At 35.3% G+C, this 17,048-nt stretch overlaps 1 protein-coding gene across 4 annotated transcripts in view; it reads right to left on the bottom strand.

The window, feature by feature from the left end:
* Window positions 1-17,048, bottom strand: part of ARHGEF12 (Rho guanine nucleotide exchange factor 12) — a 151,611-nt gene that overhangs the window by 55,766 nt on the left and 78,797 nt on the right. For 3 of the 4 annotated variants that reach the window (XM_061146127.1, XM_061146134.1, XM_061146148.1), the window contains 3 exons: window positions 5,116-5,214; window positions 4,369-4,418; window positions 1,935-1,992 (listed from right to left, as the gene is read on the bottom strand). In XM_061146127.1, coding sequence (XP_061002110.1) covers window positions 1,935-1,992; window positions 4,369-4,418; window positions 5,116-5,214 — 207 coding nt within the window. The remainder of the gene's footprint in view (window positions 1-1,934; window positions 1,993-4,368; window positions 4,419-5,115; window positions 5,215-17,048) is intronic. The other variant, XM_061146142.1, reaches the window with a different exon arrangement.

Raw genomic sequence — 17,048 nt, 5'->3', positions numbered from 1 at the left:
TTAACTTTAAAAAAATGAGTGTGACCAAAAAAAATCCCACAAAAAAAAAGGAAAAAAAGCCACAACATATAAGTAGTTAAGTTTCAATTTTTAAAATTTGGAGGAAAAGACAAATTGAGTAGGTATTTTACAGGGGAAAAAACTATAGAAAGCAAAGTTACCCAAAACCAGAGACTCAACAACAGATATTCATTATTTATCTAGAATCAAAATTAACACTTTCCAAATAAATAACTTTTCTAGGTAACTGATCTTTAATGACAAAATGTTTCTCTTATACTTTAAATTGTATTTCATAGTGTTTCTTTTCACTACTCTTCCAAGAAACTCAATGGCAATTATTTCAGGTTCTAAAAACTTGGTTTATTTTTTACACTTAATCATTAATGCTGTGATACTGGGGAGACTTTAAGTATATACACTTTTAAAGTTTTTCAATCAAAAACACTCTGTGACTGTCACAAAGTCATCTGATGTATAGTACACAGGGATTAGGCATTTCAAATTTATATCTGTTTTCAATACTTAGACTGTTTTATGCTTATTTTGAGTTTTCAGCTAGGCTCTTGTTATTGGATAAGTAATCTAATGCTATAGTCTGAAGATTTAATTTAAGTAAAATTGATATTGGAACACAGTTACCAGGCATATATTTATTATCATAAACCATATTTATATAGTACATAAAAATTTACAATATAGTAAATTTATATTTATGTACATCTTTATTTAGTACATAAATATGTACTAAATACTATAAACAAATATGCACTAAATAAATATATTTATTTAGTGCATATTTATATTGTACATAAAAAAAGTCGTAGTCTCATTAACTAAGTAACCAAATTTATTCAAGAATGAGGATCTAATTCTCATCTTCCCATTTCTTTTTAAAATGTACTAAAGTTAAACACTAAGAACAAAGTGACAGATTTACAGCACTAATACTCTGATGAAAAGGTAAAGGAGTTCTCAGGTTACTTTATCTAAGCAGTAATAAGGCCAAGAAAGATTCCAGTTTATTCAATTTATTTTAAAGATGTCCACTTACTGAAAAGAAGTAATATTAAACAAGAAGTAGTGTTTCTGCTTGGCCATAAACACCTATCTCTTAACTGTAGTCTACTATCCTGTGGAATAGTCTGATACAAAAGATTATAAATTCTTAACCCTGGGGATTTCCAAGAGAAGATCTCTCCCCTGGATTATTTAATCATTTACTTATCTGAGGGAATATGATTATGTTACTTGAAGTTCCATTTCAGTTCATCCAGCCATTGTGTCTGATTTTTTAACCTGTTCTCTTTCAGATCAACTCATCCATTTCTTTCAAATGTTTTCAATATAACCAAGAATGACAAGGACATTATAATCAACCATATATGTGAAGCGGACTAAAGATGAAGTGAAAAAAAGTGAAAGTGTTAGTCACTCAGTCACGTCCGACTCTTTGTGACCCCATGGACTCCGTAGCCCGCCAGGCTCCCCTGTCCACAGCAATTCTCCAAGCAAGAAGACTGGAGTGGGTAGCTATTTCCTTCTACAGGACAGCTTTCCAACTGAGGGACCAGACCTGGGTCTCCTGTATTGCAGGTGGATTCTTTTCTCTCTGAGCCACCAGGGACTAAAGATGGTTATTAGTAAGTTAAGAATTTTCACCTCAGACTTTAACATAGGGGTCAGTAAACTCCATCCAAGGGACTAAATTCAACCCACAGATTATTCTGGCAAATAAAGTTTTACTGAAACACAGCCACATCCATTCACTGATGTATTGTCTATGCCTGCTTTTACACTATAATGAGAGTCAAGTGGCAAACAATCTGGCCCACAAAGCCTAAAAAATTTACTATCTGGCCTGTTGCAGAGAATGTTTGCTGATCTTTGCTTTAAGGGTTTCAGAAACAAAACTGTGAATAACATTCACCTACATTTGATTAGCTTCACCACTTCCAAATGGTTTGAATGAGTCACCAGCGTTCCGTTCACCTATAAAAAAATGAAAATAGTGTGTGTCAGATACATTCTAATTGATACAATGGATAAACTGATTTTAGGAATTGTTATACACAATACAACCAATTATAATATAGTAAACAGGGCTATATTAAAACGTGTATATATCTGGTTCAGTATTCACTTCTACCACTATTCTACAAGGTATATGGCGTGCACGCATGCAAAGTCACTTCAGTCATATCTGACTCCATGTGACCCTATAGACTGCAGCCCGCCAGACTACTCTGTCCATGGGATTCTTCAGGCAACAATACTGGAGTGGGTTGCCATGCCCTCCTCCAGGGGATCTTCCTGACCCAGGGATCAAGCCCCTGTCTCTTATGTCTCTGCATTGGCAGGAAGTATCTTTACCACTAGCACCACCTGGGAAGCCTTCTATAAGGTATACTCAGCAACAAAATGAACTTGAGCACCAAAAAAGCCCTTGATTTAAAGGACATTATAACTTATTTGCCATGAAAAATGATAAAATATACTATGCAACAGATACACAAATCCTTCACAGTGAAGAACCCTTGCAAATAGAAAAGCTCTCTATGCTTTTAATTGCAAATTCATTGGTTTTCCAAAAGCATAATACATTTTTCAAAAGATGAAAAACCAATATTCTACAATAATATTTAATTTAATCTTCATTTTCTAATCATGACCTCATCTTTACAGAGAAAATTAAATTTTCAGACAGGCTAAATGTAGGAAGTGTTCTCCATAATTTCCATTAAACCAGAGAAATTAAGGTAAAAATATCAAACATGGATCTAATACTAACATTATTTTTTCTGAGGCAAGTAATACTAATTTTTACAAGTTCAAATTTATCAGGGTATAAAACTGAAGCAAAAGTACACTTGTCAGGCCCACCAGAGACAATCACGATTAAGCATGATGCTTAATCTTTGAGATGCTATTCTAATATACACACACCAGATAGATAGAAAAGCATACACACACATTATAACTGTCTTTTTCTGCAAATAAAAAAAAATACTGTTTTATTGTATTATGGATGCCTTTCAATATAGGTACAAATAGACTAATCTATTCTTTTTAAGAGCTGGTGATGTAACGCAATTTATTTCTCTGCTGCTGCTAAGTCGCTTCAGTCGTGTCTGACTCTGCGCGACCCCATAGACGGCAGCCCACCGGGATCCTCCATCCCTGGGATTCTTCAGGCAAGAATACTGGAGTGGGTTGCCATTTCCTTCTTCAATTTATTTCTCTAGCCCTCAGTTTATGCATATTTATATTTAGATTGCTTACAAGTTTTCAACATGATAAAGCTTAAGTAAATTTTCCTATATACATATCACTTCACATTTGAACACCATTTCCTTAGATAAGTTCCTAAAAGTAAAACTGTGGTCCAAGTTTATATACTTTCTAAAAATATGTAACTTTTGATACACATTCACCAATTTCCATCCAAATAGGTTTTACCTAATTTATGAGTAGCCATGGTACCAGTCCCAAACTATATCAAATGTGTATTAGCAGTTTTTAAAATTTCTGACAAGCAAATATATTTTAACCTATCATTTAATTTCTATCTCTTTACTATCAGTGAGATTGGACATACCCCATTGATATATTATTTATTTCAATTACTCTGGGGAATTGCCTGATAAACTTCTTTGCCCATCTTTCTATTAGACTATTTATTCTCTTGTCAGTAATTTAAAAGTGTTCTTTATAGTATAGTAGATTCTATAATATGTTTCAAATATTTATTTCCAGATAGTTCTTTGCAAATATGTTCATGGTGTCTTTTCCTGTATGGTAATTTGATTTTACGTAATCACATTAGTCAGTTGCCTAATAATCAGTGACTAATCCATACTTACTCTACTGATCAAAACTCAAGGCCTGTTTCTGGACTCTCTATTGTGTTCCACAGACAGATCCATATTTATACTACAGTCACTTGCTTCGAATTAATCTACACCCTCTCACCTCCCATTTACCTCTTCCCATAATACCTTTGCAAAATTTCTTTAGAAGAAATAATCATTTGGAAGTTTGACAAGGAATGGCACACCTCCCAAATTTATTAATAAATTATAATGAGAATTTCTTGCTAAGAGATTAATTTGGAGAAATAAGATCTTTACAACAGTGAGCTACTCTCCTGACAAGGACACACATGACTCTATTTATTCAAAACTTTTATTATGCTTTTCAGTAAAGGGTAGCATTAATATTAAGATAAATGAAATAAATTTTTATCGTCAATAAATCCATCACCTATAACATGCAGCTTTTAATAAAAATTCAAGCTAAAAAATTAAAATATGGCTAGTATATGCTGCTTTATATTTCTATCACAAATTTCATAAGTCTTTTCCTTACCTTGATGATTCGATCACCTGTCTGTACTCCAGCCCGCATGGCTGCTCCATCTATAATAGAAATTAATTCTTAAAATGCAATTCATTTACATTCACTGACAATCTTCTCAAAAGAGAAGCATGGAACAAAATGGTTAAAAACATGGATTGTAAGGTCAGACAGACAAGGTCCAAATCCTGCTTCTGTCACTCACTAGCTGGGTAATCATGGTCACATTTTATGGTTTTTTTTTCCCCCACTCTAAGCCTCAATATCCCCTGTAAAATGGAGATTAAAAAGTACCAAAGTACCCCCCTCAAATTACAGCAACTAACATAAAGGAAGTATTCAATATATGGTAATATTGCAGTAGTATAAGATATTATAGTCATTTGAGGGGAAAAGATGGATATTTTTGAGTCTATGACCATTTCTTTAATCTACCACTACCTAAATATCTCTGGTACCATGAAGAAAAAAAATTAACACAAACTTCCATAAGTGATGATGCTTAAAGTATCATGACTAAGAGTCATGTGATTTTTCTAAAACATATAAGAACTTTTTTCTTTCCATAAAATATAAAAGGAAATCAACTGGGATAAATTCATGCCTATAACTAACACAAAAGACAAATCTAGTACAGTAAGGCCATATGACCTATAATGTACATGATTATTTTATTCTAAGCAATAGCCATTTTTTAAGCTTTTCTATTCTTACTCTGCTTGCTCCCAGTGACAAGACTGTTTTTTAAAAATGCCTTGCCTTCTTTGACAGACTGTACGAACACTGGATTGTCTCCACTGACCGTCAGCCCAAATCCATTGTCATCCTTCTGGATGATCACACAACGCTGAACAAGACCTGCATAAGAACCACAGGGTAAAGAGAGAAGGAAAGAGAAAACAGAGAAAAAAAATTCAATAATCATATTAGTAGTAATGAACTGTATTCCACCTGGAGAAACACAAGGTAGCACATGAAACCCATGTGAAAAATAAAGAGCACTAATCCCATAAGCAAAACAAACACAAGAATATCACAGAGTCATATATATTGGTTTCTCAAAGGAAAGGTAGAGTAGAATTGCTCCAGGATTAAAAATAGCTAAGGCAAACTGGAAAAGGTAAAGTATTAGAGAGAAGACAGATGGAAGCCCATTCAAGTCTATGCAATTTATTTGTAATATAAAATTCTACCCCCACTTCCTTGTGTTTTTAAGTGCTCTAAATGGTATTTAAACCCAAGACAATCGAACATTCTGGGACATTAGGCTAGGAGCAGCCCATGGTAAACTCCAGAGAAGTTCAGTATTACTATCAAAAAAACATATTGAGAAAAGCAGACTATTAAAAAGAAAGGAATGCTTAGAGAGCACCTGTGGCTCTTCTGAAAAGTCCAAAGCAAAGAAACACTTTGGCGTACAGAAATAATAAAAAGAAAAGACAGTAGAAAAGATAAAAGAACTTGTGAGCTTCACCAGCTCTTTGATTTCCTTCATATACTTACCTGATTGCTACAGAGAATTTGTTTTCCTTCCAGTTAAACAGCAAACAAAAATTGTCAACGTAAGGTCAGAGAAAGACCACAACCAAAGAACAGGGATAAACCAGAACCCTGGTTAGTGCCCAGGGCTGTTTTTATCAGAGAGCAAGACTGGGAGATCCCGAACTCTGTGTTAGCCAAAGGTTTCATATATACTTCCAGCTTTACAGGATCTAAATGCCTCACCAAAAATGAATGTATAAAAACAATATATAGAAATAACACATGTAGAATGATGATTGGCAAATAAAAACTCCTTCAAAATTAAGATTTTTATACAAAGAGGCATGATCTTTTAAATGAGTGTGATGTACAAAACAAAGAAAGTGCTGAAGGCTGCACGTTAATGAATATACATGCGTATTTCTTGCTATTAATGAAATGACAGAAGTACCAGCTTCCCTGGTGGCTCAGATGGTAAAGAAAGTGCCTGCGATGAGGAAGCGCTGGGTTTGATCCCTGGGTTGGGAAGATCCCCTGGAAGAGGGCGTGGCAGTCCACTCCAGTGTTCCTGCCTGGAGAATCCCCTTGGATAGAGGATCCTGGCGGGCTACAGTCCATGGGGTTGCAGAGTTGGACACGACTAAGTGACTAAGACAGCACACAGGAGCCTACTACAGATGACAAACTAGAATAACTGCATCCCTGAATGGAAAAGAGGAACCTTGAACCTTAATTTATTAACTTACAAAAAACCATGAACCTTAAGATAAAAGCTAAAACTTTTCATAAGAACACATAGGAACAAATCTTCAAGACCTTAGGATAGGCAGAGAGATCTTTTAGGATGCAAAATGCACCAATCATAAAGTAAAAATCCAGCAAACTGGATTCAAAATTTTAAATAATTGCTTTCCTAAAGACACTAATAAGAAAATGAAAAGGCAAGCCACAGACTGGGAGAAAACATTTGTAATACAAATTACTGATAAAGCACTTGTATCCAGATTCTTATTTTTTTAAAAAAGTAACTCTACAATCCAGTATTGGAAGACATATTTGAAAGGGACAAAAGATTTGAATAAACACATCACACACAAAGATGCACTGGTGGCCAATAAGCACATGAAAAGGTACTCAATATCTGCTGCCTTCAGGAAAATGCAAGTTAAAACACAATGAGACACCACCATATACTAGTTCAGTTCAGTTCTCAGTTGTGTCCAACTCTTTGCGACCCCGTGAACTGCAGTACCTCAGGCCTCCCTGTCCATCACCAACTCCCAGAGTCTACCCAAACCCATGTCCATTGAGTCAGTGATGCCAGCCAACCATCTCATCCTGTCGTCCCCTTCTCCTCCTGCCCTCAATCTTTCCCAGCATCAGGGTCTTTTCAAATGAGTCAGCTCTTCGCATCAGGTGGCCAAAGTTTTGAAGTTTCAGCTTCAACATCAGTCCTTCCAATGAACACCAGGACTGATTTCCTTTAGGATGGACTGGTTGGATCTCCTTGCAGTCTAAGGGACTCTCAAGAGTCTTCTCCAACACCACAGTTCAAAAGCATCAATTCTTCGGTGCTCACCTTTCTTTATAGTCCAACTCTCACATCCATACATGACTACTGGAAAAACCATAGCCTTGACTAGACAGACCGTTGTTGACAAAGTGATGTCTCTGCTTTTTAATATGCTATCTAGGTTGGTCATAACGTTCCTTCCAAGGAGTAAGCATCTTTTAATTTCATTGCTGCAATCACCATCTGCAGTGATTTTGGAGCCCCCCAAAAGAAAGTCAGCCACTGTTTCCACTGGTTCCCCATCTATTTGCCATGAAATGATGGGACTGGATGCCATGATCTTAGTTTCCTGAATGTTGAGCTTTAAGCCAACTTTTTCACTCTCCTCTTTCACTTTCATCAAAAGGCTCTTCAGTTCTTCTGCACTTTCTGCCGTAAGGGTGGTGTCATCTGCATATCTGAGGGTATTGATTATTCTCCTGGCAATCTTGATTCCAGCTTGTGCTTCCTCCAGCCCAGCGTTTCTCATGATGTACTCTGCATGTAAGTTAAATAAACAGGGTGACAATATACAGCCTTGATGTACTCCTTTTCCTATTTGGAACAGTCTGTTGTTCAATGTCCAGTTCTAAGTGTTGCCTCCTGACCTGCATATAGGTTTCTCAAGAGGCAGGTCAGGTGGTCTGGTATTCCCATCTTTTTCAAAATTTTCCACAGTTTGTTGTGATCCACACAGTCAAAGGCTTTGGCATAGTCAATAAAGCAGAAATAGATGTTTCTCTGGAACTCTCGTTTTTTCAATGATCCAGTGGATGTTGGCAATTTGATCTCTGGTTCCTCTGACTTTTCTAAAACCAGCTCGAACATCTGGAAGTTCACGGTTCACATATTGCTGAAGCCTGGCTTGGAGAATTTTGAGCATTACTTTACTAGCGTGTGGGATGAGTACAATTGTGTGGTAGTTTGGGTATTCTTTGGCATTGCCTTTCTTTGGGATTGGAATGAAAACTGACATTTTCCAATCCTGTAGCCACTGCTGAATTTTCCAAATTTGCTGGCATATTGAGTGCAGCACTTTCACAGCATCATCTTTTAGTTTTGCCAATAGCTCAACTGGAATTCCATTACCTCCACTAGCTTTGTTCGTAGTGATGCTTCCTAAGGCCCACTTGACTTCACATTCCAGGATGTCTGGCTCTAGGTGAGTGTGAGTGATCACACCATCATGATTATCTGGGTTGTAAGGATCTTTTTGGTACAGTTCTGTGTATTCTTGCCATCTCTTCTTAATATCTTCTACTTCTGTTAGGTCCATACTATTTCTGTCCTTCATTGAGCCCATCTTTGCATGAAGATATCTCCCTTGGTATCTCTAATTTTCTTGAAGAGATCTCTAGTCTTTCCCATTCTACTGTTTTTCTCTATTTCTTTGCATTGATCACTGAGGAAGGCTTACTTATCTCTCCTTGCTATTCTTTGGAACTCTGCATTCAAATGGGAATATCTTTCCTTTTCACCTTTGCTTTTCACAGCTATTTGTAAGGCCTCCTCAGACAGCCATTTTGCTTTTATGCATTTCTTTTTCTTGGGGATTGTCTTGATTCCTGTCTCCTATACAATGTCACAAACCTCTGTCCATAGTTCATCAGGCACTCTGTCTATCAGATTTAGTCCCTTAAATCTACTTCTCACTTCCACTGTATAGTCATAAGGGATTTGATTTAGGTCATACCTGAATGGTCTAGTGGTTTTCCCCACTTTCTTCCATTTAAGTCTCAATTTGGCAATAAGCAGTTCATGATCTGAGCCACAGTCAGCTCCCGGTCTTGTTTTTGCTGACTGTATAGAGCTTCTCCATCTTTGGCTGAAAAGAATATAGTCAATCTGATTTTGGTGTTGACCATCTGGTGATGTCCATGTGTAGAGTCTTCTCTTGTGTTGTTGGAAGAGGGTGTTTGCTATGATCACTGTGTTCTCTTGGCAGAAATGTATTAACCTTTGTCCTGCTTCATTCTGTACTCCAAGGCCAAATTTTCCTGTTACTCCAGGTGTTTCTTGACTTCCTACTTTTGCATTCCAGTCCACTATAATGAAAAGGACATCTTTTTTGGGTGTTAGTTCTAGAATGTCTTATAAGTCTTCATAGGTCCGTTCAACTTCAGTTTCTTCAGTGTTACTGGTCGGGGCACAGACTTGGATTACTGTGATATTGAATGGTTTCCCTTGGAAACGAACAGAGATCATTCTGCCATTTTTGAGACTGCATCCAAGTACTGCATTTCAGACTCTTTTGTTGACTATGATGGCTACTCCATTTCTTCTAAGGGATTCCTGCCCACAGTAGTAGATATTAATGGTCATCTGAGTTAAATTCACCCATTCCAGTCCATCTTAGTTTGCTGATTCCTAGAATGTCGACATTCACTCTTGCCATCTCCTGTTTGACCACTTCCAATTTGCCTTGATTCATGGACCTAACATTCCAGGTTCCTATGTGATACTGCTCTTTACAGCATTAGACCTTGCTTCTATCACCAGTCACATCCACAACTGGGTGTTGTTTTTGCTTTGGCTCCATCCCTTCATTCTTTCTGGAGTTATTTCTCCACTGATCTCCAGTAGCATATTGGGCACCTACCGACCTGGGGAGTTCATCTTTCAGTGTCCTATCTTTTCGCCTTTTCATACTGTTCATGGGGTTCTCAAGGCAAGAATACTGAAGTGGTTTGCCATTCCCTTCTCCAGCGGACCATATTCTGTCAACTGTCCATTAACAGAAAAATAGATAAAAAAAAAAAAAAATAGTCGTATATCCATTACAATAAAATACTACTTAGTAAGGAAAAAAAGGAAGGAACTACTCACACATGCAACAAATATGGATCACAAAAACATCACATTAAGCAAAAAAGGAAGATACAAAAGACTATAAATATTACATGATTCCAATGTAGAACAAGCAAAGAAGTCAACTATAGTAACAAAAAGCAGATTAGTGGTTGCCTAGGGACAAAATGGGATGGAGAGGTAAGAATGACTGCAATGAGATATATGAAACAACTTTTTGGGTTGATGGAAATGTTGTATATCTTAATTAAGGTAATGGTTGTATGAATATTTATCTGTCAAGACTTATTGAATTGTATACTTAATATGAATGCATTGTACTTTATGTAAATTGGATCTCAAAGAAGTTAACTTTCAACTTTAAAAAAAATGAGACCTCAATTCTTGAGTCTACCAAGTACTAAACAATATTTGAATTCATAAATTCACCACTCTTCCAAAACAGGAAACTGTAATGTGGGCAGAGGAAAGATAATCCATCAGAATTTAACCATTTTTCTTTTGTTTAATGTTGCTTCCTTCAAGTAATTAGGAAAAATTCTAAATAGAATGAATATGAATACATAAAATCAGGGAAAAAGACATTCTTTCTTATAATTTCTAGTATACAATACAATAAATATAAGTATCAGAGAATGCTGTTTTACAGGAAATTTTTAAAATGCAAACCCAGCTTTAGAAACATAAAGTATCTGATGAGCTTCTTTACAGTCATTTGAAATATCAAAATAAATTAGATATTTTGAATTTTTGAATATCTGAAGTCAAGACAGTTGCAACACTGAATATGTATTTTTTCATGCTATAACTATCCCCTCCAGTTATCTCATCTCACTTCCAAAGGGCTGAAAATCAGTTGAGTTAGAGGATTCTAATATTGATGTTTGCTTGCTAAGCCACTGATCTTCTTAAGCAGACTCTCTTTCAGATTCCTGTAGAAAATCAAGTGCTTGTACACAATGAGAGGAGTAATGGAGGTTAAGAGTTTACTATATTTGTGTATTTCACTTGAATATAATGAACCTAAAGTCTCTAGCTTAAAATACTAAGGGCTCATAAATGTGAGTTATTACTTTATTATGATTAGGGGTGAGTTGCCCTTGGATTTTCCTGCTCAGAAATATATTACTTATCTATGCCATCAATTAAAAATCATTTAAAAATACTTTTGTGTCAATGAACTCATTTTATTAATGTAAATAATATTTAGGAGAGTCAATCCTCATTTATGTCTTTGTCTGAATTTTGTTTTAATAGACCAGCGAATTACTTTGAGATTGGTTAGGGAATATGGAGATTTTACAGAGCTTCTTATAATAACTTTAGAAGATGAGAGACAGTAAGAAGGCCTCAAGAAACAAATCATCTTCTCTCATAAAATTTTTCCTAAATATCAAGACTGGGTTAGGTGCCCCATTCTACCTACCACTGCACCCTCTGTTTACTCTTGGAGCATCTTTACCAGTCACAAGTGATTTGCATTTATCCTCTTATTAGATTACATACTTTTAAGAATTCAGGGGCGCTACCTTGTTTACAAACTTATCTCAGGACCTGGTGTATGTTCTGGAATAAAAGGAAATGTTTAAAATTGCTAATGAATTAATGAATATCAGAAGCACACAGGAGTCTAGCTGCTGCTGCTGCTAAGTCGTTTCAGTCGTGTCCGACTCTGTGCGACCCTATGGACAGCAGCCCACCAGGCTCCTCTGTCCACAGGACACTCTAGGCAAGAATACTGGAGTGGGTTGCCATTTCCTTCGTCAACAGGAGTCTAGAGATGGATGGAAACTTACTTAGGAAGGGGGGTGATCAGAGATTAAAAAAAAAAATACCAATACACAGTCAATTTTAGCAAATATACTTAGGGTCCTAATAGACTACTAAGTATTGAAAAAATATATTAGGGTTACTTCAGAATACTGAAAACCTGTATTCTCCAATTCAAAATTGTTCAGTGTGATAACTTTGATTTCCCCTTTGATTCTACATTAAAAGGAACAGATAAAGGGCAAAGAAGAAAAAGCAATGTGCACATCATATTCATCTCTTTCTTCTCCTTAACACCATTATACTGTCCACTTATTATTAAGTTCATCTACCAGTCTGCAAGTCTGACATACTTGAACATCTAAGAATTACTAGGCCACCAAAGCAAAAAGAAAACACACGTACATAGCCAATTCAGGATCTATGGAATTCAAATTATTGAAATGTTCTAGTTATTGTAGACTAGAAGGTGATTTAACCCACCACAGAGGATAAATTCCACTAAGTACTAAACAGTATTTGAATTCACAAATTCACCACTCTTACAAAATAGGAAGCCACAGTACTGACATCACCAGTACTGACTTGTTGTATTTTTGAAATGTCCTTTTTGACAAAAAGCATTTACTTTTTTGGGCAAATTTGTATTAAGCATCTACTAGTTATTTAGCACTGTAATCAGTAGGTGTTATGAGCAATACAAAACTACTAGGAGGTGGGAGGGGGGACGGGGATGGGGAATACGTGTAAATCTATGGCTGATTCATATCAATGTATGACAAAACCCACTGAAATGTTGTGAAGTAATTAGCCTCCAACTAATTAAAAAAAAAACTACTAGGAGTCTTTGCTCTCAAAGAACTTAAAATCTTGGTGGGGAAGGATAATGAAGAAACAAATAGGGCAGCAATGGCAATGTCTAACAATATAATAAAATAACAGGCCCAATATGTTATTAAAGAAGGGCGAGATTTATAAATGGACTCCTAATTACAGAATGTCTATTTCCAAATTTTCTTAACTAAAAAAAAAAAAAACCTTTGACCATGTTAACTTTTTCTGGTTCTTACAAACACATATTGTCCATGGTTTGTTTGCTGTTTGCTGGTTTATTTGTCTAATTCCCTTATTCTCTGGTATAAACATTATTAATTATAATCACCATACAAATGTGTTTATCTCTGAATACAAGTTTTTATAAGGTCACAAAATGACTTTAATATGAACCATAACCAAGTACTTTGTATGAAGACAGGCAGAGAGAGTGTTCAACAAGTAAGGTAATGATGTACGGCAAAAACCATTACAATATTGTAAAGTAATTAGCCTCCAACTAATAAAAATAAATGGAAAAATAAATTTAAAAAAAGAAAAAAAAATTTGAGATTTAGTCACAGGAATATTTCTTTACTCTCACTGTCCTGAGTACCATATGAAGATTTTTTTTTCACATAACTATTTATAACTGCATATGGAGTGCTGGTAATCAAGTGCACATCTCTATTATCATACTGACAAAAAAGGATTTCTTCTGTACCAGACTGTGAACTTCTAGAAAGCAGGTACAGTCTCCTATTACCTTTTAATCTATCCCTTATCATAGTACCTTGCGTATAATCAGTGCTCAATGAATATTTACTAATTTGAACTTATTTTATAAATATATCATACTCAAGTCATTTTTCAAGAAAAAGTAAAATCATATCCCTGAAAACTATGTGAAGTGAGGAAATACTTCTATACAGACACCAACCTTCTGCCCTGTCTAAATTCTAACTAACTTGATTCTCTATCTACCCTAAAATAACTCTAGTTACAAATAAGTGTTTCCTTATTTCTGGTCTTTTAAGGAATATGGTATTTTACCTGGAAGCTGATAATAAATGACATGCTTCATATTATCAGTGAAGTAAAAGTAGACAGTCTATCAAATTTATGTAAATATTATCCTTTCCTAATTTTTTCCCCTTTATAAACAAAAGACATGTTTTCCTGTTAAAATATTATGGCTTTTTTTTAATGCTTTTTTACTGAAGTACCATTAATTTACAAATTCTGTTAATTTCAGGCATACAGCATAGTTAAACAGTGTTTTTGCAGATTATATTCCATTACAGGTTATTATAAGATACTCAGTATACTTCCCTATGCTATACAGTATATCCTTGTTTATCTATTTTATATATAGTACTTTGTCTGTATTAATTCCATACCTCAAATCTGTACTTCCTCCCTTCCCTCTTTCCTTTGGTAACCAAAAGCTTGTTTTCTGTATCTGTGACTCTGTTTCACATATACACTCATCTGTATTGTTTTTAGATTCCACATATAAGTTATATCACATGGTCTTTGTCTTATTTCACTAGGCATATTGCTCTCTAGGTCTATCCATGTGGCTACAAATGGCATTATTTCATTTTTTATGGCTGAGTAATATTCCTTGATGTGTGTTATGATGTCCCTCTTTGTATACATACTTAAGATATTCTTTTTTAAAAATTGAAATATAGTTGATGGCTCAGTGGTAAAGAACCTGCCTGACAATGGAAGTTCCCTGGGTTGGGAAGATTCCCTGGAGAAGGGAATGGCAACTGACTCCAGTATTCTTGCCTGAGAAACCCCACTGACAGGGCCTGGAGGGCTATATATAGTTCATGGGGGTCCCAAAGAGTCGGACATGGCTTAGCAACTGAGCACAAGCATTATTTATAAACGTTGGTTCACAAAATTGTGTTAGCTTCAGGTGTACAACTAAGTGATTCAGTTACATACATATTTTTTTTTTCATATTATTTTCCATTATAGGTTACTACAAGATACTGAATGTAGTTCCTGTATTGGTACATCTTTTTAATCCAATCATTTGTTGGCAAGCACTTGAGTTGGTTCCACATCTGGGCTACTATAAACAGTGCTGCTAGGAACACTGTGGTGCATTGTCTTTTCCAATTAGCATTTTTGTTTTTCCAGCTATATACCCAGCAGTGGAACTGTTGAATCATATGGTAGTTCTATTTTTAATTTTTTAAGGAACTCAAACTGTCTTCCACAGTGCCTGTACCAATTTACATTTCCTCCAATGGTGTACAAGGGTTCCCTTTTCTCCACATCTTCTCTAACATCTGTTATTTATAGACTTTTTAATGGTCGTCATTCTGACAGGTATGAGGTAATACCTCATTGTGGTTTTGATTAGCATTTCTTAATAATTAGCAGTGATGAGCACTGTTTCACATGCCTGTTAGCCATCTACATATTTTCTTTGAAAAATGACTATTCAAGTCTTCTGCACATTTTTTGACTGGATTGTTTTTTCCTTGATATTAAATTGTAATGAGTGCTTTGTATATTTTGGATATTAACCCCTTGTTGTCACATCATTTGCAAATATTTTTTCCCATTCCACAGGTTGTCTTTTTGTTTTGCTGATGTTTTCCTTAGCTGTGCAAAAGCTTTTGAGTTTATTTAGGTCTCATTTGTTTATTTCTGCTCTTATTTCTTTTGCCTTAGGAGACTTACCCAAGAAAATTTTGCTACAATTTATGTCAAAGAGTATTCAACGCTCTCCTCTAGGGATTTTATGGTTTTGGGTCTTACATTCAGGTCTTTAAACCATTTTAAGTTTATTTTTGTATATGGTATGAAGGAATGTTATAGTTTCATTGTTTTACATATGGTCATCCAGCTTTCCCAGCATCACTTGAAGAGATTATCTTTTCTCCATTGTTTATCTTGCCCACTTTGTTACAGATTAATTGACTGTAGATGTGTAGATTTATTTCTGGGCCCTCTATTCTGTGCCATTGATCTATGCATTTGTTTTTGTGCCAATACTATGCTGTCTTGATTACTATAGCCTTGTAGTTTGAAGTCTGGGAGGATTATGCCTCCAGTTTGTTCTTTTGTCTCAGAATTGGTTTGGCATTTGAAGTCACTGGTAATTCCGTATAAATTTTAGGATTACTTGTTCCAGTTCTGCAGAAAATGTCTTGTGTATTCTGATTGCACTTAAATCTGTTGATTGCTTTGAGTAGTATGACTTTTAATAATATTAATTCTTCCAATCTAAGAGCCTGGAATATCTTTCTACTTCTTTCAATCAACTTGAATTTTCTTCATCACTGTTTTACAGTTTTTTAGAATACAGGTCTTTCACTTCCTTGCTTAGGTTTATTCCTAGTTATTTTATTGTTTTGATGTGATCTTAAATGGAACTGTATTTTTTACTTTCTCTTTCTGATACTTCATTATTAATGTATAGTAGAAATGCAACAGATTTCAGTATATTAATCTTGTATCCTGTAATCTTCCTCAATTCATTGATTGGTTTTAGCAGCATTTAAGTGGAGAATTTAGGGTTCTCTATATAAAGTATCATGCCATATGCAAAGAGTGACAGTTTCACCTCTTCCCTACTAATTTATATATCTTTTCTTTTTAAAAAAATTTTTTGTCAGACTGCTGTGGCTGGGACTTCCAATAGCATGTTAAACAGAAACAGTGAGAGTGAGCATCCTTGCCTTGTTTTTGAATTTAGCAGGAAGGCTTTCAATTTCTCACCATTGAGTTTTATTGTGTGTTTCTCTTAAGTGGCCTTTACTATGTTGAGACATATTCCCACTATATTCACTTTGACAGGAGTTTTTTTATCATGAATGGATGTTGCTTTTGGCAAATGTTTTTGCTGCATCTATTGAGACGATCATGGGATTTTTGTCTCTCCTTTTGTTAATGTGGTGTATCACATGGATCTGTGTACACTGAACCATTCCTGTGACCCTAGAATAAATACACCTTGATCATAATATATGATCCTGTTTGTGTATTGTTTAAGCTTTAATTTGTTTAAATATTTTGTATTTACATTCATTTATTTTGCATCTATATTCATCAAAGATGTTGGCATGTGATTTTTTATATAATGTCTTTGGTTTTTTTATCAGGGTAATGAAGGAGATGGGAATACCAGACCACCTGACCTGCCTCTTGAAAAACCTGTATGCAGGTCAGGAAGCAACAGTTAGAACTGGACATGGAACAACAGACTGGTTCCAAATCAGAAAAGGAGTATGTCAAGGCT

Source organism: Dama dama, chromosome 1, assembly GCF_033118175.1.
Source record: "Dama dama isolate Ldn47 chromosome 1, ASM3311817v1, whole genome shotgun sequence".
Classification (NCBI taxonomy): Eukaryota; Metazoa; Chordata; class Mammalia; order Artiodactyla; family Cervidae; genus Dama; species Dama dama.
Note: the sequence above shows the minus strand (reverse complement) of the source record. Positions and strands in the feature narration are given on the sequence as shown.